Source organism: Hyperoodon ampullatus (genome assembly GCF_949752795.1).
Source record: "Hyperoodon ampullatus genome assembly, chromosome: 8".
In the NCBI taxonomy this organism is placed as follows: Eukaryota; Metazoa; Chordata; class Mammalia; order Artiodactyla; family Ziphiidae; genus Hyperoodon; species Hyperoodon ampullatus.
The window spans coordinates 45,282,945-45,304,390 of record NC_136921.1 but is presented as its reverse complement, the minus strand read 5'-3'; the positions used below and the strand labels follow the sequence as shown (position 1 = coordinate 45,304,390).

The following is a 21,446-nucleotide window of genomic DNA, read 5'->3' as shown; positions in this document are numbered from 1 at the left end:
TATTTTAGATATGAAATATCAGAAGCTAATTGATGCAGGAACACAAGGCCAGAATCTGTCAAATTCCTTAACGACTAAAATATGTCATTACAATGTATAGAAATTATATCTGGAAGGCTTTCTCTCTGTGTATTAACATTTTACTAAACTCTTCTCAAACTGCTTAGAGGTTTTCTCCCCTCTCCTTTTATTTAGTATAGAACTGCACTGTCTAATATAGTAGCCAATAGCCAAATGTAGTTATTTAGATTATAATTAATTACAATTAAACAAAGGTAAAATTCAGTTTACTGATCACAGTAGCCCCATTTCAAATGCTCATTAGCCATGTGTGGCTAGTAGTGATCATATTGCACAGCACAGAAACAGAATACTTTTATCATTACAGAAAGTACTATTGGACAGCGCTGGTATGAATTTTTAGAATGAATAAAACATCCTAAGTAAAACCTGATCTGTAGAATTATAGACTCAAAGAAATGAGAGCTCTCTATTCAATGTGGCTCACTGAGTTAAATTGGGAAACAGCCTCATCTCCCCACTCCTACCTCAAAGACATAAAAATTCTAGAAAAAATTTTTGTTTTCAATGTATATCCAAGTTCAAAGCCAAACAAGGGAAATCCTCAGGTGCCAGAAACAAATAAACTCAAAGCTAATAGCTGTGTGGAAGCTACAGCCGAAGATTATGAGTGTGTGTGTGTGTGTGTGTATCTGTTCTGAGTCAGGAATAACATGGGCCACACATAACGTGCTATGAGTTAATACCTGCATAAAGCCTCACGGTGGGAAGAGCTATACGATTTGTAAAACATCGCTAGAAAAACTCTATCTGCTGATCCTAAAACTCAGTAAGCTCCTGCCCATGAGAGGAAGAGAAAAAGTCAGAAAAGTGGATGCTCAGGCACTGGACCACTACAACTGAACAAACAAAAGAAAATACCCCTAACAGATTTGGAATAGAAGTAACATCTGTAACTTGGTAAAAAGTGTCTATAAAATGATTATATACTAAAGAATGAAATTTTAAAAGCTTTCCCATGGACATCAGAAATAAGACAACACCACAATCATTCAGCATTATAATAGAGGTCCTAGCCAAAATATAACAAGAAAAGTCATAAGTATACAGACTGGAAAGAGATGAAAAAAATTATGCGTAGATGGTAGAATTACCAATGTAGAAAAGCCAAGAGAACCTACAGAAACATCATTAGAACTGATAATAGGGCTTCCCTGGTGGCGCAGTGGTTGCGAGTCCGCCTGCTGATGCAGGGGGCGTGGGTTCGTGCCCCGGTCTGGGAGGATCCCACGTGCCGCGGAGCGGCTGGGCCCGTGAGCCGTGGCCGCTGGGCCTGCGCGTCCGGAGCCTGTGCTCCGCAACGGGAGAGGCCACGGCAGTGAGAGGCCCGCGTACCGCAAAAAAAAAAAAAAAAAAAGAACTGATAATAAATTTCAGCAGGGTTGCTGGATGTTAAGAACAAAATACTAAAATCAAAAGCATTTCTACATGCTAGAAATAGTCAATTAGAAAATGTAATAAGAAAAATTACTATTAAATGTAGTAACAAAAAAAAAGCTGTCTAAAAATAACACTTTAAAAATCTTTTTTTTTCTTTATGGAGAAAATTATAAAACATTATGAAAGGACATGAAAGTCAATCTCATGAAAATGTTCTAAAACTGATTAATGGCGATGACTGCATAAGCTTATTAAATATCAAAATAATTTTAAAATTCATTTGAATTTTTAAAAACCAAAAAAAAAAATTCATTTGAAAAATCAAAAGTCCAAGAGTAGCCAAGAAAATCTTGAAAGAAAACAAGGGTAACTTGTCCTACCAGAGAGAGACATATCTTAAAGCTATAATAATTTTGGCACTGTAGTTTTACCATATGTACAGACAAATAGGCCAATGAACAAAGTTGCCCAGAAACAGACCTGGTCACATATAAGAACTTGATATATGATAGAAGTATCATTAAAACCAGTGAGGAAAACAAGGACTATTCAATCAAAGGCATTACAACTTCTGGCTTTCTAGCTGAAAAGTAAAAGTTAGATGATGTCACATGCAAAAAAATTCCAAGCACTTTAAAGACTTAGAGTATAAAGAAACAAACTATTAAAAGAAAATATAAAAGAACATCTTAAAAACTTCCATGTTATTAAGCGTTTTTTAAATGCAAATAGCAGAAATCATAAAGGAAAAGAATGAATACATTTCATCTCAAACAAAAACTTGTATATACCGAAAGATAAAGTAGCAGACTGAGAGAAGTGTATTTATAATATATATGATCTACAAAAGTGAAGAATCAGAATACATAAAGACCTATAAAATCAGTAAGAAAAAGACAATCCAAAAGAAAGATAAACAAAGGATGAAACTGAAAAGAAAATCTAAATGATTAACATAAACACCTTCTACTTTACCTGTGTCCAATGAAGTACAAATTAAAACCACAATAAGATATCAAGCATGCAAAGTTTAAAAACAAAAAATGATAGAAAGGACATGTAGAAAATAAAGTCTTATACTTTAGAGAAGAATTTGGAAACACACTGAAGATTCATAAACTCTATGATCCATCCATTTGACTTCTATTATTTCTAGAAATTTTTGCACATGGGCACTAAGGGTGTACATATAAGGGTGTAACAATCTGTATTAGTAAAAAGCTGAAATAATCTAAAATAACCACTAATATAGAACAGATTAAGTAATATGGTGTAATTGAATAAGAACAGTTACATTCCATGTTATTAAAAACTTATGGAATGGTATACACAGTAAGAAAGTACTTATGCGAATTTCAAAAACACAAAGTAATACTACTTTTGTTCATAAATATGTAGTAAAAATATAAAGTACAGTCTAACTGGATGTGCTAAAAACTAATGACAATGGTTGCTTCTGAGGAGGGATACTGGTTGCTTCTGGAGAGAGAAAGAAATAGCACTGAAGCAAGCAATGAAGTAGACTGAACAGTAATTTAAAAACTCATAGTATTCTATTTAATTTAAATAAATTTCAAAACATCAAGCAAAAATAAAATGTAGTGGTCTATTCATTCTGGGCTGGTGGGTACACAAGTATTTATTATATTATTCCCTGTAATTTAACATTTGAAACACATGCCTGATAAATGTAACTACTGTGTCACTTCCAATGAAATCTGGAATGATGACTATAAAGAAATTTCATCCCAGAGTTCCTCAAGAATTCAGAAATGACACTTCATTTTATAGAGAAAACTGGCACCCAAGTTTTTTGTTTTCCAAGAAAGCCAACCATATGATCAGAATCCATGTTTCCATATTGATTATATGGCAAATAGTAGTTAAGTATACCTTATTTAATAATCAAGTATGAATTGTTCTGGAATGAGCAGTCAGACTACTTTAATCAAGTTTATTCCTGGCACAAAGTATATAAAAGATTAAACAAGAGGGTCTGTTGATTACATTTTAACAATTCATACTGTGCAGCTTATGTCTTGATTCCATTTTCAAAGCTCTCAGCAGAGCACACATACCAATAGCATTGTTCAGCATATATTCTTCTCTGAAGAAATCTTGAGCTATCTTCTGATTTGCCTTTCTAGCTTCTGAGATCACTACAATAAAAAAAGAAAAAAGGATTACAAATCAAAGAAAGTGTTTTCCAGTCAATATAGTCAAATAGAAAAATTTTAAATAATGTGATAGTAAGTACCAGGGGGAAAGTCTAGACTGGTTTGTTAAGGTTCTGAAGTCACCCATGCCACGGACATACTATAGTTAGCCCCAAATCCATAGTCCAATGTCAAAACTTCAAGGCAAAAATTCTTATTCAGAACTTCTTACAAAGTGTTATACTTAAATTATAAGTTATATATTGGTACAAAATGCATTTTCTTTTGACTATTTTCTGTAGCACCTAAATGAATGTTTGCTGGATACATGTTTCCTTTGGTAATATATCTTAACACAAAGTACATTATACATATACACACAAAGAAATATATGCACATGTGCATGCACACACACACAGAGTTCTATATATTCCATCTAGTTAAATACTTCTGCCACATTCATTTCACCATGGAACATTTGCTGAGCATCTACCAGGTACCACGCACTGTTTTCAGTGCTGTAGATAACAAGACAGCAATATAAGACGGCTGCCCTGGAGTTCAGACTAGTAAGACAAACTACTGAGCTACACTCCTTGTGTCATGCCCACTCTAAGGTTGGGGTGCCGTGGGAATATGAGCATAAGAGATGTAATTAAAAGAAGCCTTCCCAGGGACTTCCCTGGCAGTCCAGTGGTTAGGACTCTATGCTTCCACTGCAGGGGCCACAGATTCAATCTCTGGTCAGGGAACTAAGATCCTGCATGGCACATGATGCACCCCCCAAAAAAGTAATTTTTTTTTTTTAAAAAAAAGAAGGCTTCCCAGAAGAGAGAACTCGGAGCCAAATGTGAACAACAGGTAAGGATTTCCTAAAAATGAAAAGTTCTGAAAAGTGAAAAGTTCTGAGTAGAGAAAGGAGTACCTACAAAGGCACACAGGCAAGAAAGAATAAAATCAAGAAATAAGTAGTTTTAAAAGACTAAAGGAGAATGGTAAAAGGTGAGGCTAAGAAGGTAAATGAGATAGTAATATCCTTATTTATTAATATCAATGGAAATATAACCTCTCAAAGATATTGCCACAGCATACAAATGCCTGTCTTAATAAGCAGGTGCTCAGTAAATATCTTAGTAATATATAACAATCAAATGGTTTCATTTCTATTGCAAGTTTCTATTATCCAGAGTTCCATAGTCCAATCTACTATACTGCTACTATAGTCAGTGTCAAAACCACCATCAAACCTCTCTTTCATACACTTCAAACTCATATGCTTTTCCTGTCTAAGTCCTATGAGAATTACCTACTAAAATACAAATTAAATATATAATATATACATTTACTTCTTTTATGGGAAAGAGTTACATAAAAATTGTTGACTATTAATAGACTTTTAGACTAACCTCAGAACTCTGATACAGCTTCCTTCAAAATGTTCCAACCAAATATTGACTTCTTTTCTTGGTTTTTAAAAAAAAAAAGGTTTGGGGAATTCCCAGGTGGTCTGGTGGTTAGGACTCAGTGCTTTCACTGCCGTGGCCCAGGTTCAGGCCCTGGTTGGGGAACTAAGATCCTGCAAGCCGCATGGGGTGGCCAAATAAATAAATATTTTAAAAATAAAAAAAGGTTTGATATCTAGTTTTGTCATTCTGAGGCTTTCACCAATAAAACCCCTAAAACCCTCATCTATTATCTTTCATCATTTCTCCCCAATACTAAATGAAAAAGAGTGTAAATCGCATTGCCTGTGAAATAAAACTCTTTTACCTCAGAAATCTTCTGAGATTTCCTTCTAATCTTATTCTAACCAATCAGTTCTATATAAATTAAATGTTTAGTAACATCATTTAAAATTCTTTTGTCAGGGCTTCCCTGGTGGCGCAATGGTTGGGAATCCGCCTGGTAATGAAGGGGACACGGGTTTGGGCCCTGGTCTGGGAAGATCCCACATGCCTCAGAGCAGCTAATCCCATGTGCCACAACTACTGAGCCTGCGCTATAGAGCCCGTGAGCCACAATTACTGAAGCCCGTGAGCCTAGAGCCTGTACTCTGCAACAAGGGAAGCCACCACAATGAGGAGCCCACGCACTGCAACGAAGAGTAGCCCCCCGCTCACCACAACTAGAGAAAGTCCATGGGCAGCACTGAAGACCCAAGACAGCCAAAAATAAAATAAATAAATTACAAAAAAATTTTTATTTTTCAGAGTGCCCACTTACTGTCTTGGACTATGATGTTTAAAAGAAACTAAATTTCCTAGAATTGAAATCTGTTGCTTATACATGTGAACTAGAATAATTCTAGAATTTTTAACGGTATTTCCAAACAGCAATGTAAAGTTAGGCCTATATGCAAAAATAGCTCACAGTCAGAAGAAGCTAAAATCAATACATAAGGCTCTGCCCATCTGTAAACTGACAAGATTAAAAGCCCAGCTCTTGAGGAAAGATGAATTCCAGGCTGAAAAACAATGTTTTAAGAATATTTAAGCAGTGGGCAAAATTCAAAAACGATTCCGTTAACCAGTCAGTCGAAGCAACTGAAAATTTTAAAGTGAAATTTTAAGACTCAGTTATTTTAAATTTAATAGATATTTGAAATTATGTCCTGAATCAAGCTTGTTTCTTCCTATTTCAAATGTAATGGTTTACATAAGATTATAAATATGGTAAACAGATCAACCTGAACATTATCATCTTAACACAATACAAAAAATATAAAAAAATAAAACACAAAGGAAAAAAACCATCCCAGGAACCTACCAATTCCATAAGAAATAAAACTCAAAATGTTTTCAGTATATATAAAATACTGACAACCAGTGGTAATAACATTTCTTCTCTCTTTTGTCTTTAATAGTTAAATATGTACAGATTGACCTAAATAACCAGAAAGATAAGGAGAATTAACCTTTTTATTTATCTCAGCATGTTAATTTAAACACAAAAAAATATTGATAATATAATAGGATAAATACTACAATTAAGTGCATTCTTGCTTTGGGATCATGAACAATGGGAAAGCACAAAGTCATGGAAATATGTGAGAGCATGTCATGTTTGGAGAATGGCAAGTCACTCAACATGGCCAGGCTGTCAGGCTTATGTGATAAACTGAATTGCTTAATAACAGCTATTCTAAAATAAAAAGCAGAATCACATACCATAACTGGACATTTTGTTCAGGATGATTCAGGGAAAGAGACAAGATACCTGAAGGGCACGTATGTAGTTAAAAAAAAAAACAAACAGCTGCTATTCTCATTTTTCTATTAACTACAAGAGTTAAGTCTTTAAATGTTTTCTTTTTCTAAGTTAACCACACTAAAAATGTATTAACTGTTTAACAAAAAACAATTCTAGAAAGTAAAGCAAATTACAAAGTACCACAAAAATTTGCTAATACCTTATCAGTTTTATTGGGGGAAAAAAGCATTTAGATGAGAAGGGAAAAAAGTTTTTACCTCTGATATCACCTCCAGCACAGAAAGCCTTTCCACCAGCTCCCTTTATGATGATCAGAAAAGTTTCTGGATCTTGTTCCCACTTCTATCCAAATGTAAAAGAAGATGGTATAAGCATATCATAAATACAAACTCCTTAATGATACATCCATATGCACATAAACACATGTGTATATACAGACATATGTGGATATATACAAAGCATAGGCTTTATAAAACATATCCAGAAGAATGGATGCCAACTTCATTTTCTTTTCTGAAATAAATTAGAGGCTATCCCAACAAAGTTGCTAGATGAGTGCATTTTATGATCCAAGTTTGATGATGGCAACTGAAATCTTTGCCACGACAACTCTGAGACCAAGGTGAAAAAATACGGGCCTAATATATCATCAGGTTGGAAAAATAAAATAAAAAGGGGCAGAACACAAGAAGAAACTTGGAGCCTTGTGAAAGTGGAAGAGGCTGTCTTCTGGGGCAATGAACTCCCTGTCAGTAGGGGTGCTCCAGGAAAACCACTTAGGAAAGCGCTGAGGACTCTAGAAGCGATGGGGCTTGGGCACTGATCCCAGACAGTCAAGTGATTCTATGGGAGAGAATATCAGAAATATTCTCTAAGGATATACTTTCAGAAGGATCCATATGATTGCTTTAAGAAAATTACAAACCTTTAGCTGTGGATAAATCTGCCGAATCATACTAAGATTCAGTGCATTTAGGAACTTTGGTCTGTTTAGTGTTATCACTCCTGCACAACCTTTTCTTTCCAATAGGACTTCTGCTGCTGCATCTGTGTGCTTAGACATTCTCTGTGTAAACAAAGAATAACTTTAGGATAAAACTCATTAAGTTTTTGTCACAAGTCAACATCAAAACATACATTAAATGCAAATCTTTCACACAATGTTAAGGTTAGCTAATCGAATGGATAACTCAGTACATCTGACAAAGTTTTCTAAAGTTATTTGGACTCTGTAGATAGACAATTCCAAAGCAAACTACATATACCTCTTAAATCTCTTAATTTTTATTTCTGAGTGTATTTAGTCAACTGATTTAAAATAGAACCCAGTCCATGGGACCTCCCTGGTGGCACAGTGGTTCAGAATCCATCTGCCAATGCAGGGGACATGGGTTCGATCCCTGGTCTGGGAAGATCCCACATGCCACGGAGCAACTAAGCCTGTATGCCACAACTACTGAGCCCGTGTGCCACAACTCCTGAAGCCCGGGCGTGCCTATAACCCATGCTCCGCTACAAGTGAAGCCACCGCAATGAGAAGCCCGCACACCGCAACGAAGAGTAGGCCCCGCTCGCCACAACTAGAGAAGGCCCTCGCACAGCAACGAAGACCCAACACAGCCAAAAATTAATTAATTAATTAATTTAAAAATTTGTTCCTAAAAAAATAAAAATAAAATAGAGCCCAGTCCTAGAATTTCTTGGACTATGAAATACTCTTAAATCTTTATTACTGTATACCAAGCAATATGTTAGGTACTTGGAAATCAAAGATGAATAGAGAGGGCAAATAATTCTGACTACAGTAGTTACCAACAACTTGGGGGAAAAAAGGTGATATTTGAGCTAGGCCTTGATATATGCCAAGAAAAAGAGGGGTGAAAATCCTGGAGAGTAACACATTCTAAAACATGAACAGCGAATATTTGGAAATATTAAGATGTTAAACATGAGTGGAATAAAGGCTGATTGAGAAAATGAGTGATAGGAAAGTAGGCAGAACAAGTAGTTTAAGGCCAGATTATAGAATGAGCTTACGAAAGCATATACTTGTGAAGAACTTGTCTATACAGTTCTTAGGGCCTCATGCACCATGGTGAGTGAGGCAAGTGGCACATTTTGGAGTGGCTTATTTTGCTCCCCTTCAATACTCAGTGGTTCTACTTCCTTGATTAAACCCTTACTCATATGAAAAGTCAGATGATAGACTAAAAAGCTGTACTTTTCAGATACCTACATCATTCTAAATTTTAAAGTAAAACAGATTTCATATTATACAAACATGTTACACACAAATATTCATAAACTTTCATCTCTCTCCATACTAAATTTCTTTTTTGCTTGAACCAAGTCAGATTCGCCAGCACCCCCCCCCAAAAAAAACAAAAAAAGTTTCATGACTGTTTCCACTGAACAACTTTACATAAATTATCACCTAATATCAGAGACAATCCTTTAAATCTCTATTATTTGGTTTCAGCTCAGAGATGTTGAGAGCTGAAAAGATGCGTCTCCTGACCTTGTAACAAGAAAAAAAGGTGAACAGACTGAAAGTTAATGGCTTTGGTGAACTCAGTCAGAGACAGGAGGTCACAGGGCAAACAGCCCCGTAATAAAATCTGGAGAGACAGGTGCCTTCAGGGAGATGCAGGACCAGTATATTTGCTTAGCTCAGGCAGAAGCCCTAAGGAAGATTAACTAGAATTTTTAATGACTTGCTAGAGGTCAAGTGTGGGCAAGTGTGAAAGTACGGAGCTCCCGGGGGTGGCGGGTGTCACAGTCACGGGGGGAGCTCCCATTCTTGCTGGCTTTTCCTCCTGGAACCCAAGCAGGTTCTCCCAGGGAAGACTGGAGAAAGCTCCCCCGTGTGGTGCTGGCTGGGGGAGGGAAACAGCAGGCACAACTAAATCCTTTCCCTTCATCGTCCACACAGAACAAAAGGCTAAATCTTCAAGGGAGAGAGAGCCTTTAAAGCTGGTAGCCCAGGGTTCTGGTGGAGGCCCACCACAGTGGGGAAATGGGATGGGGGCCTATAAAATAAGACCCTTAATCCCAAGGGAGAAGCACTTCAAAACCATAGCCTACTGACCTTAGTGTTTACCAATCACAGCTGGGTAAAAGGAACAGGGGACAAAGGAAAAGGGGGGAAAAAAGGCAGCCCACCCCCAGAGAAGGGACAGGAACACTTATGAGGGCCACACCCCTGGACTCTGGTTCACAGTGCCTTCCAAACATTTAGGATTAATGGGATACAACACCAAAAGCATGATCCACAAAAGAAAACATTGATAAACTGAATTTCATCAAATTTAAAACTTCTGCTCTGCAAAAGATAAAGTGAACAAAAAGACAAACCAAAATTAGAAGAAAATACTTGCCTATCACATATCTGATAAAGAATTTGCATACAAAATATACAGCTGACCCTTGAACAACACGGATTTGAACTGTGCAGGTCCACTTACACTCAAATGTTTTTCAATCGTAAATACTCTAGTACTACATGATCCCCAGCTGGTTGAATCCACAGGTGCAGAGAAGGAACCTCGGTTGTAGGGGGCTGACTGTAAAATTATACTTGGATTTTTCGACTGCACAGAGAATCAGTGACCCTAACCCCCACCTTGCTCAAAGGTCAACTGTATAAAAAACTCTTAAAACTCAATAAGAAAACAAACAACCCGATATTAAAATGGGCAAAAAAAATCTGAAGAGCTTCAAGGAAAATATAGGGATGGCAAAAAACCACATGAAATGCTCAACATCATTTCTCATTAGGAAAATGCAAATTAAAACCACAATGAGCTACCACTACACACATATTAAAATGGCTAAAATCCAAAAACAGACAATAACGTGTTGTCAAGGATGCAGAACAACAGGAACACTTGTTCATTGTTGGTGGAATTGAAAAATGGTACAGCCACTATAGAAGATAATTTGGCAAACTTGTATAAAGTTACACATGGACTTACCATAAAACCCAGCTATCATAACCCTAGATATTTACCCAAATGAATTAAAAACTTATGTTCACACAAAAACCTGTACGCAAACAGGTGTAGCAGTTTCATTCTTACTCACTAAAACCTGAAGGCAACCAAGGTGCTCTTCAACAGGGAAATGAATAAACAAACTGTGGTATATCCAAACAATGGAATACTATTCAGTGATAAGAAGGACTACGTTATCAGTTCATGCAACAACACAGATGAATCTTAAATGCGTTTTGCCAAGTGAAAGAATGCAGATGCAAAAGCCTATATATTGTGTGATTCCATTCATATGATGTTCTGTAGAAAACAAAACTATAGGGGCATAACACAGGTCGGTGATGGGGAGCGGGAGAAGTGACTGCCTACAGAGGGGAAGTACAGCAGAAGTTTTAGGGGGATGGGGCTGTTCTGCATGGACTTTGGGTGATGAACGCATGATTTATGCATCTGTCAAAACCCAAAGAAATGTACAGAGAGTGAACTTGAATGTATACAAACTATATATATTTTTTAAAAATCACCCGGTGTCAGGGGATTCCAACATGGAATGTAGACTGTGGCAAATAAATGTAACCAAACCACACACGTATGACAAGCACACTGAAGTGAGATCCTGAGGATGGTGGCAGGAAAGCTGACCTAAGTAACTTTAGAAAACAGTCATTTGACTGCAAGCTGTAAGGAAACATACAAAAAACCCTGTATGTCAACCTATGCTCTAGTTAGTAAATTTGTTCGAAACTGCTTTGCGTGTATACTGAGGTTAAGCAAGTAATGGGGACTTCCCTGGTGGTCTAGTGGTTAAGAATCCGCCTGCCAATGCAGGGGACACAGGTTCGAGCCCTGGTCTGGGAAGATCCCACATGCTGCGGAGCAACTAAGCCTGTGCGCCACAACTACTGAGCCTGTGGTCTAGAGCCCACGAGCCACAGCTACTGATGCCCGCGTGCCACAACTACTGAAGCCCGTGCGCCCTAGAGCCCACGCACCACAACTACTGAGCCCACGCTCCGCAACTACTTAAGCCCATGCCCTCTAGGGCCCACATGCCGCAACTACTGAGCCCGTGTGCTGCAACTACCGAAGCCCATGCACCTAGAACCCCGTGCTCCACAACGAGAAGCCACCACATGAGAAGCCCGTGCACCATAACAAAGAGTAGCCCCCACTCGCCGCAGCTAGAGAAAGCCCACGCGCAGCAATGAAGACCCAACACGGCCAAAAATAAATAATTTTTTTTTAAAAAGGTACATACTGTATTTTAAAAATTAAAAAAAAAAAAGTAATGGAGGGTGGTGAGAACCAGGCTCTCACTGGTCAGGAGGAGAGTTAGAGACAAGCAAGAAGGGAAGGCTAGAATGAAGCCTGCCCTGTGGTACTGGATTAAAGTCAGAGACAGCAGTATGAACATGCTTTCTGAATATATATTAAGAGGTTATATATTAATATAACAGAGGATAAACACAGAAACACATTGCTATTTATGTATACATGGGACAGTAGACAGTATACAGCATATGTATTCTACTACAGATATATACATTACTCTAGTTCTATCCCCAAGAGAAAACCCTGACACCCCAGTAGCAAGGGGCATTCCCAGACTCAGATCTTGATTTCTAAATGCAATTTTCCAATAAAGGCAACCAGAGCTCCTTGGAGAAATGGTTGATTCTAGAGCCAGAGAACATCTTCCAGTATCAGAAAGTAGCGAGGTGTTTTTAAAAAATTGAAAATTAAAAGGAAAAGGTCATATCAAAGGGACACAAGAAACCAAAATGAAGGAATTCCTAATGGCCAAAGTTGAAACAATGTGAGTAACAGAATAAATAATATGCTGTTAGATTATAACCCAAAGACTAAAATAAATATCCACGAGTCCACACTGATATATATAACTGAATAAATCAATGGGGGAGATGAGATGATCTTACCCACAAAAGAATTCAAAATAATTTATGTAGAAATCCCCCTTCCAGGAGGTAAAGCTTAGCCCCCTCACCGTCTGACTGGCTGAACTTACTGACATGCTTCCAAAGAACAGAGTAGAAAAGAGGAAAATGGTAACTTTAGAGAGGAGAAACCCAACAAACACCACCTTAACCATGTGATAAAGGTCAGCATCACCAGCTGTGTCATGAGGATGTCATGTACTCCCTAAGGCATATGTCAAAACCCACAGATACTCCCTGATATGTGATGAGAAGGGGCTTTTCCTTCGTGATATTCTCTCCAGAAACCTTTTAACTACAGGCTAGTCATCAAAAAAAAAAAAAGAAAAAAGAAAAAACAGAACAACAACAAAAAACAGACACAAGCCCAGATTAGAGGCTATTCTACAGGCTACTTGGCCAGTGTTCCTCCAAACTGCCACGGTCATGAAAAATAAGGAAAGACTGATAAACTGTGAGAGACCAGAAGAAACTAAGAAGACATGACAAAGAAATGCCATGTGGTATCCTGGATTGGATTTTGGAACAGAAAATTGATGGGAAAACTGGTGAAATCCAAGAAGTATAACGTTAATACTAATATAGCAATGTTCTTAATTTTGACAAATGTAACATGATAACTGTGTTTCTTTGCTAGGGCTATCATAACAAAGTATCACAAACTACGTTTAGGCTTAAACAGAAAGTTATTGTCTCAGTTCTGGAGGCTAGAAGTCTGAGATCAAGGTGTCAGCAGGACCACACTCTGTCTGAAGGCGCTAAGGGAGGGTTCTGTTCCAGGCCTCTCTCCTAGCTTCTGATAATTCCTTGGCTTGTTGCAGCATAACTCCAATATTCACAAGGCATTCTCTGTGTATATATGTCTCCAAATTTTCCCTTTATATAAGGATAAATTATATTGAATTACCCCAGTAATTCCTACTTCAGCACGACCTCATCTTAACTAATTACATCTGCAATGAGCTGACTGGCTGTAGGGAGAAACCATCTACCATGGGTCCTGAGGCTTCCCTGCACTTTACTGCTGTGTATTTCATGGATCTAAGGGCCTGAATGCTCTTCACCTGGGTCATTTTTCAGGACTGTATTTGCTGCGAGAAACACTGAAGAAAATGTAAAGTCTCCCTCCGGGACAGAGAGCAGGCTTGCTTACAGTGTGTTACAAACCGGCAGGTTCCCCAAATTCAGTACTGCTGTCCTGTAATGCAACCCACTGCATATGAACGCATTCATTTGGGCCTTCTGTCACCCCTGTGGGACTTGGGGAGCAAGGGAACCAATACAAACCTGAAGCTCAATGCTGCTAATTGGGTAACTAATAATGACGTCCTTTGACTCTAACTTAAGAGTTGCATATCTTTTGCCAGCATCCATGGAATAGTAACAAGCTAACTACTAACTTGTTATTGGGGTAAAATCCTATCCCAGACCCAACGTTGTCTAGCCAGACCAAAAGCCCTCCACTTGCCCCATTCCGATCATAGCCCTCACCCTCCCTTCAAAAGTAACAACTGTCTTGGTTTTTATGATAAACACAAAGTGTACATCCATAAACATCATCTACTCATTTTTTTAAAAATGTATATATCTTTCAAGTCTTTTAACATCTACAGGTTCTGCCTCCATTCCTTTCTTTTCTTCACAATTTGTTGAAAAAAAACCAGGCCTTTTAACCTATAGAATTTCCTAGTATGGATTTTGCCGATTGCACACTCATGCTACCCACTTATTTTTAACAGCTGTTCATCCTTAGATATCAATTTAATCAGTCCCCTACTGATTAGCACTGGGTAATTTACAATTTTTGCTATTACAATGGATGCAGGAATATCTTTTAAGCATCGACTTTCCAGCACTTAGGTGAAGTATTTTTGCAGGACATTTACAGAGGGTCACACTTTGAGCAAAGAATATTACAGAATCTTCTGTTAAAAGCCACTAGAGGGACTACCCCGGCGGTCCAGTGGTTAAGATGCAAGGGGCGCGGCTTCCATCCCTGGTGGGGAACTAGGACCCCTCATGCCGCCCAGCACGGCCAAAAAAAAAAGCCACTAGAATGGTAAAATTAATGAACAAAGGGTCTTTTTTCCTCCACCTGAAAAGTTCATGACCTTCTTAAAACCTGAAAACAACTATCGGTGCATTAATCAAAAACATTCACGCAAAAGAGCAGAAGGGAAAAAGATGAAGTCTGCAGTATTAGTGTCATTTATGTATGTTAATTAATTCTGCAGAAAAAAAATCTCTTTTCCAAAAATATCACTAACTTTTAGTTAAAACCTAGAAAAGGCTTCTATGAAGAGAAATTTCTCATATTAGGAAAGATTACAGAGACTAGAGTCAGAAATGAACTTCTCATACAATCCAAATTTGGGGGTGGGGGGGTGGAATAGAAGGGGTAAGGAGAACATCCATTCAATGGATGTATGTGAAGGAAACTTGCTAAAATGCATGGACACCATCAACACACAGCCCTGTGCTGAACTGAATGCATGAAGTCTGCCAAAATAATATCCCTGAGACAAAAATAACTTAGAGGACTTCCCTGGTGGTGCAGTGGTTAAGAATCCACCTGCCAATGCAGGGGACACGGGTTCGAGCCCTGATCCAGAAAGATCCCACATGCCACAGAGCAACTAAGCCCATGCACCACAACTACTGAGCCTGCCCTCTAGACCCCATAAGCCACAACTACTGAGCCTGCCCTCTAGACCCCATAAGCCACAACTACTGAGCCTGCGAGCCACAACTACTGAAGCCCACACGCTCTAGGGCCCGTGTTCTGCAACAGAAGCCACCGCAATGAGAAGCCCACACACTGCAACGAAGAGTAGCCCCCGCTCACCGCAACTAGAGAAAGCCCACGCGCAGCAAGGAAGACCCAACGCAGCCAAAAATAAATAAATTTTAAAAATAAATAAATAAAATAACTTAGAGCATCCACTCTGCTGGAACATGGAACTATTCTGGCAAAATCCGTAGTAGTAATATTTCCTAAAGTGTGCAAAGAGATGTTAATTGCAGCTATGTTGAAGGAGAAAATGGCCCATGGTCAAATAAGCTTGGGAAAAACTTAAACCAATATAAAGTTTAATTCCTATAAGACTTTTCAGTCTTTAATAGGCAAATACGCAATGTAAACTTTTTTTTTTTTTTTTTTTTTTTTTTTTGCGGTATGCAGGCCTCTCACTGTCGTGGCCTCTCCCGTTGCGGAGCACAGGCTCCGGACGCACAGGCTCAGCGGCCATGGCTCACGGGCCCAGCTGCTCCGCGGCATGTGGTATCCTCCCGGACCGGGGCACGAACCCGTGTCCCCCGCATCGGCAGGCGGACTCTCAACCACTGCGCCACCAGGGAGGCCCGCAATGTAAACTTGTAAAATACAATGAGCAGCATAGTTCTCACTTGATTAAAGAACTTTTTACTTTTCATGGAACAGCTATCTCTTGGGACTTGTATTATTCAGGTTACATTTTGGAAAACACTGTCAGAGACTTCACAAACATTGAGAGAAATGAGCCTTTCCTTTGAGGAAAATCAAGTGCGTGACACATAGCAGGTATCCAAAAAATGTTTAATAAGCTGAATGAATAATCCTTCATTCTACTAATGCAGTCCTGATGTAACACAAGCCTAAAATAAGCTTCACACTGTGGATACCCAAATCCCAATCTCAAGCACATACCTTTCACTATATGCAACATTCACTGCCACTGAACTAAGTTACAGCTGAAAGACATACCCAGGGAAATATCCTACCTTTTGCAGAATATGATTTATTTTGACATGTCATCCATTTCCAGCCAATATTAAAGAATGTCATTAAATTTAAATTATTATAACACAAATATGACACCAAAGCACAATACAAGTACGATTCATAGAATCAAAAAACATTTAATAGGGCTTCCCTGGTGGCACAGTGGTTGAGAGTCCGCCTGCCGATGCAGGGGACACGGGTTCGTGCCCCGGTCCGGGAAGATCCCACATGCCGCGGAGCGGCTAGGCCAGTGAGCCATGGCTGCTGAGCCTGCGCATCCGGAGCCTGTGCTCCGCAACGGGGGAGGCCACAACAATGAGAGGCCCACGTACCGCAAAAAAACAAAAAAAAACAAACAAACAAAAAACATTTAATAAATGCTGATTACTCAAGCTTCACTCAATCCTTCCTGACTTCAAATTGGGTCAGTGAATTCCTCCATACGGAAATGGTTTATAGAGAGTCTCTCAAACTGTCCTTAGCTGTGCTCTAGCTCTCACCTTCTGTGATATCATCTACTTCCCATCTTCAATTATTACCTCTAAACAGCTGGCTCAAACCTGCATTTGTACCTTTACTTTTCCAGAGGCCCAGGTCCTTATTCTAAATGCCTGCTACAATTACAGAAGTACCTACGTGGCACCCCAAACTCAACTTGTTAAAAACCAAATTTACGGGCTTCCCTGGTGGCGCAGCGGTTGAGAATCTGCCGGCCAATACAGGGGACATGGGTTCGAGCCCTGGTCTGGGAGGATCCCACATGCCGTGGAGCAACTAGGCCCATGAGCCACAACTACTGAGCCTGCGCATCTGGAGCCTGTGCTCCGCAACAAGAGAGGCCATGACAGTGAGAGGCCCGCGCACCATGATGAAGAGTGGCCCCCGCTTGCCACAACTAGAGAAAGCCCTCGCACAGAAACGAAGACCCAACACAGCAAAAATAAATAAATTAATTACTAAACTCCTACCCCCAACATCTAAAAAAAAAAACAAAACGAATTTACCAAGAAATTTCTCTCCAACAAATCTGTCTCTCCTCCTCTGTTCCCTATATCAGGTAATGGTATCACCATTTTCTCAGTCAACCAAGCACAAAATGTTGGTGTTGATTCCTAACTGTTCTCCTCCCCTCTCTGCCAACAACTTGAAGTAGTTACCAAATACCAGAGAAACTAGTCCTAAAATGATTCTATCCATTACTTTCTACTCTCACTACCCTAGCCATACGGTATTATTATAATTTTCCTTTTTGGCAGATTTCCAGAATTTTTGCCAGATGGTCTATCCTTCACACTGTGTTCAGAGAAATTTTGCTAAAGCCCAATTCTAATCTTGTTAATGCCATTCAAAAATGTTCCATGACTCGCCATTAATTTCAAAAACATCCAACTTTACTTGACATGGCCTTCAAGTCTCTCCACGTCTGATCCCAGGTAAACTCTCCAGATCCACCACTGCACAGCACTCCTTACAATGGAGACTCAGAAAGCCGAGGGTAGCCTCCATGCTCCTATCTCACAGCTCTTGCCACAGGAATAAACATATTGCGTAATAGAAAGAAAACAGATTTTGGAGTCAGATGGACTCAAACATTAGTTTTGCCACTCACTACTATACACCCTCAGACAAGCTGGTCTCAGAGCCTCAACTTCTGTGTTTACAAAATGGAGATAATAGAATCCCACTTAGTGTTACTATATGAACTCTCACTACTTCCCATCTCTACCTATTGAAACCCTAATCATGCTTCAAGGCCCAGATCAAATAAATGACGGTGCTCCAGTAAGCTTTCACTGGTTACAAAGTCGACATCAGTCAAGTTCTTTGCATATACAAAGCAAGCACTTAATGTATGTCTGTTCAAAAGGCATAGATTATAAATTGGTTGATACTGATTCTAGATCATCTGCACATACAGAATATGAACATGATTGCTGTCGTGAAATGACATGTGCAGTTTCAGTTCATGCAGTCCAACCAGTATACCTTCATACTGAAAAGAACTACTTTCTGATGGAAAAAATCTTCTCCATGTCCAGGTCAAAATTATATGGAAAAAATGAGCTTCCGCATATTAAATTAAATGCTGTGTAAGAGTTTTAAACATTATGGAAAAAAGAAAAAAAATTTTTTCTATGAATATTTTTGTTGTAAAAATATGTCCAAATCAGCCTATGAATATAAAGGAGACCTCATTAATAGGTCCTACTAGCTTGCATTAGCTTGACAAACTATCTGCAGAAATGCAGAACCTTTGCCTCCTTTCCAGGTTCAGGTCCATCTAATATCTTTGAAGGGTCACAAGGAATGTCACGCTATTATTACAAGTCAGTCCTATCCATTTCTCACAACGCTGCCTATAGTTCCGCCATCAATGGCATATTCCCATCACTCTGCTATGAAGTAAAAGAGGCTCTTGCTCTATTAGCTCTCTTAGAAGGGTCACAGGAGGAATTCTTGGGGTACAGCTTCTCGATCTCTGAAGCACATGTAAAAGCCAACATTGGGAGCTAGAACCATTCAGTCTTCAGGCCCTGATGAGAATCCAGTTTACCTTCCTTTCTTCAATGTGGTTTATGCCCCAGGTCACAGAGCCCCATGGAATCTGGACTGTCATGTCTTTCTATTCCACTTGTGCACATATCTAAATATGAATCTAAATATGAACAGTAACATTGTTCTAAGTTCTTTTTCCAGGAAATTCCTCAGCTCCCATGTATATCAGCTGGCTAAAATAAATAAGGGTAAGATAGTCCAGTTTTCATATGCCCATCTCCGTGTAAGGTGAACTGAGAAACACTATGCAATAGTTACTTAGTGTTCACTCTGCCACAGGCTGTAGAGTGCAGTAGGTAGTCTATGGAGCCAGATAACCTGGATTCAAATCCCACCTCCTGTTTACCAGATGTGTGACACTGGGGCATACTACTTAGCCTCTCTGTCCCTTAAATTCTGATCCATTAAATAGGGATAGGACCATAATCCCTTTACCCAAACCCCTTGGGTCCAGATGCATTTCAGAATTCAGAAAATTTTCTAGATTTTGGAAAGGTAACACAGTACATATTATATAGTATATAAAACATCCTAAGTGGAGTCTGGTTCAGTACACTGTAACCAAATGCTTTACTACTTCGGCACCAAACCATGAGTATTAAACACTAGTTAGGATATGGACAAAAAGAGTTTCAAAAGTATGTTCAGATCATATTTTGCCATCAAATGCATTTACCACAAACTAACCCCAAACCAAACACAAACTTATGATTTTGAGGTTTCAGAATTGCAGATAAAGGACCTGTAGTATCTGCTCCGTAAGACTGAGAGAATCAACTGAGCTAATACTCAGAATAGCACCTGGCATAATACCATAAGTGCTGTATCAGAGTGACTTGTCCTTTTTACATGCAAGGTACTTGTCAGGCTGCATGAGGGTGTCTTTTTTTTGACTATACAACTCTTTTATTGAAAGCACTTAACAGAAACACTGTTGAGAAATGCTGAACCAAGAAATTTCTGAATTATCATATAATAACATATTCTATAATGATATCCAGGCCATTGTTCTAATCCTTTAGGGACCACGTTCACATCTCAGTATCAGACTTTAAGTCTACTGTCTCAGAAATTTGTCCAGGGAGTAAGAGATGCAGGTAAATGTTTACAAATTTTTTGTATTGTAGACTTGAATCCTAAAATATGTAAGAAGAGACACACAGAGACTTATGCCATTACTGACATTCTCACCATTTATGGGTAAAATACAATTTTTCTGACCATAGGAATGAAAACTTTTAGACTTTACATTAATATTTTGCTCTGACATTACTGAAGTTGTTGAAATAAAAGTAAGTTGTTTGGCAAACTTATGGTTACCAGGGGGTAAGGGGGGAGGGACAGATTGGGAGATGGGATTAACACATATACACACTATACATACACTAGATAAGTAATAAGGACCGCCTGCATAGATGAGGGTGCCTTAGTCTGTTCAGGCAGCTATAACAAAAATACCACAGACTGGGTATCTTATACAACATTTAATTCTCACAATTCTGGAGGCTGGGAAGGCAAGATCAAGACGTCTGCAGATTCAGTGTCTGGTTAAGTCCAATTTTCCAGTTCATAGATGGCTGTCTACTCGCTGCAACCTCCCTCAGAAGGCAGAAAAGGTGAGGGATCTCTCTGGTGTCTCTTTTATAAAGGCACTGATCCCACTCATGAGAGCTCTGCCTTCCTGACCTAATCACCTCTTAAAGGCCCCACCTCCAAATATCAACACACTGGCAATTAGATTTCAACATATGAATTTCAGGGGGACACATTCAGTCTATAGCAAAGATATAGAAAAATGAATAAAAATCATTTCTTCCTTGCAGTGTGATAAACTAATACCATCTAAGCTTTGGAATGGTACTACTAGTACAACAGTAGCTAACATGTATAAAATGATTATTATATGCCAAGCACTATGCTAGATTTTTTAATGAATTATTTACTATTCATAAGCACTCTAAGATGGATACTATTATCCCCATTTTTTATATATCAAAAAAGGAGGCTGAAAGAGACCAAGTAATCTGCCCAAGATTAAGTAGCGGACCCATTATTTAAACCCAGGCATTCTGACTTGAAGATCCATCCTCTTATCCATAACCTTATGCCACCTCCAACAAGTTATATGAGTCAAGTTTTGACACTATAAAATTGGAAACCAAAGTGTACCAAGATCAATGAAATCTGCCGGTATTTCTCTACTTCCCTAACAACAACATTTTAAATTGCACATTATAATCTAATAATGCCAGCAAAACAAAGTCCAAACTTACCAAGTGCTGCAGTATGATATTAGTTCTTTTGGATGAATTAAACCTGAAACAAATGTAGAATACAATGAACACAGTAATGTGGG

General features: G+C 38.7%; 1 protein-coding gene across 1 annotated transcript in view; it reads right to left on the bottom strand.

Annotated features, from left to right (window-relative positions):
* HIBCH (3-hydroxyisobutyryl-CoA hydrolase) overlaps positions 1–21,446 on the bottom strand; it is a gene marked incomplete at its 5' end in the record, with an annotated part of 91,902 nt that overhangs the window by 62,647 nt on the left and 7,809 nt on the right. The window contains 4 exons of the mRNA XM_079709893.1: positions 3,540–3,620; positions 7,085–7,169; positions 7,753–7,893; positions 21,364–21,406. Of these exons, the coding sequence (XP_079566019.1) occupies positions 3,540–3,620; positions 7,085–7,169; positions 7,753–7,893; positions 21,364–21,406 (350 nt within the window). The remainder of the gene's footprint in view (positions 1–3,539; positions 3,621–7,084; positions 7,170–7,752; positions 7,894–21,363; positions 21,407–21,446) is intronic.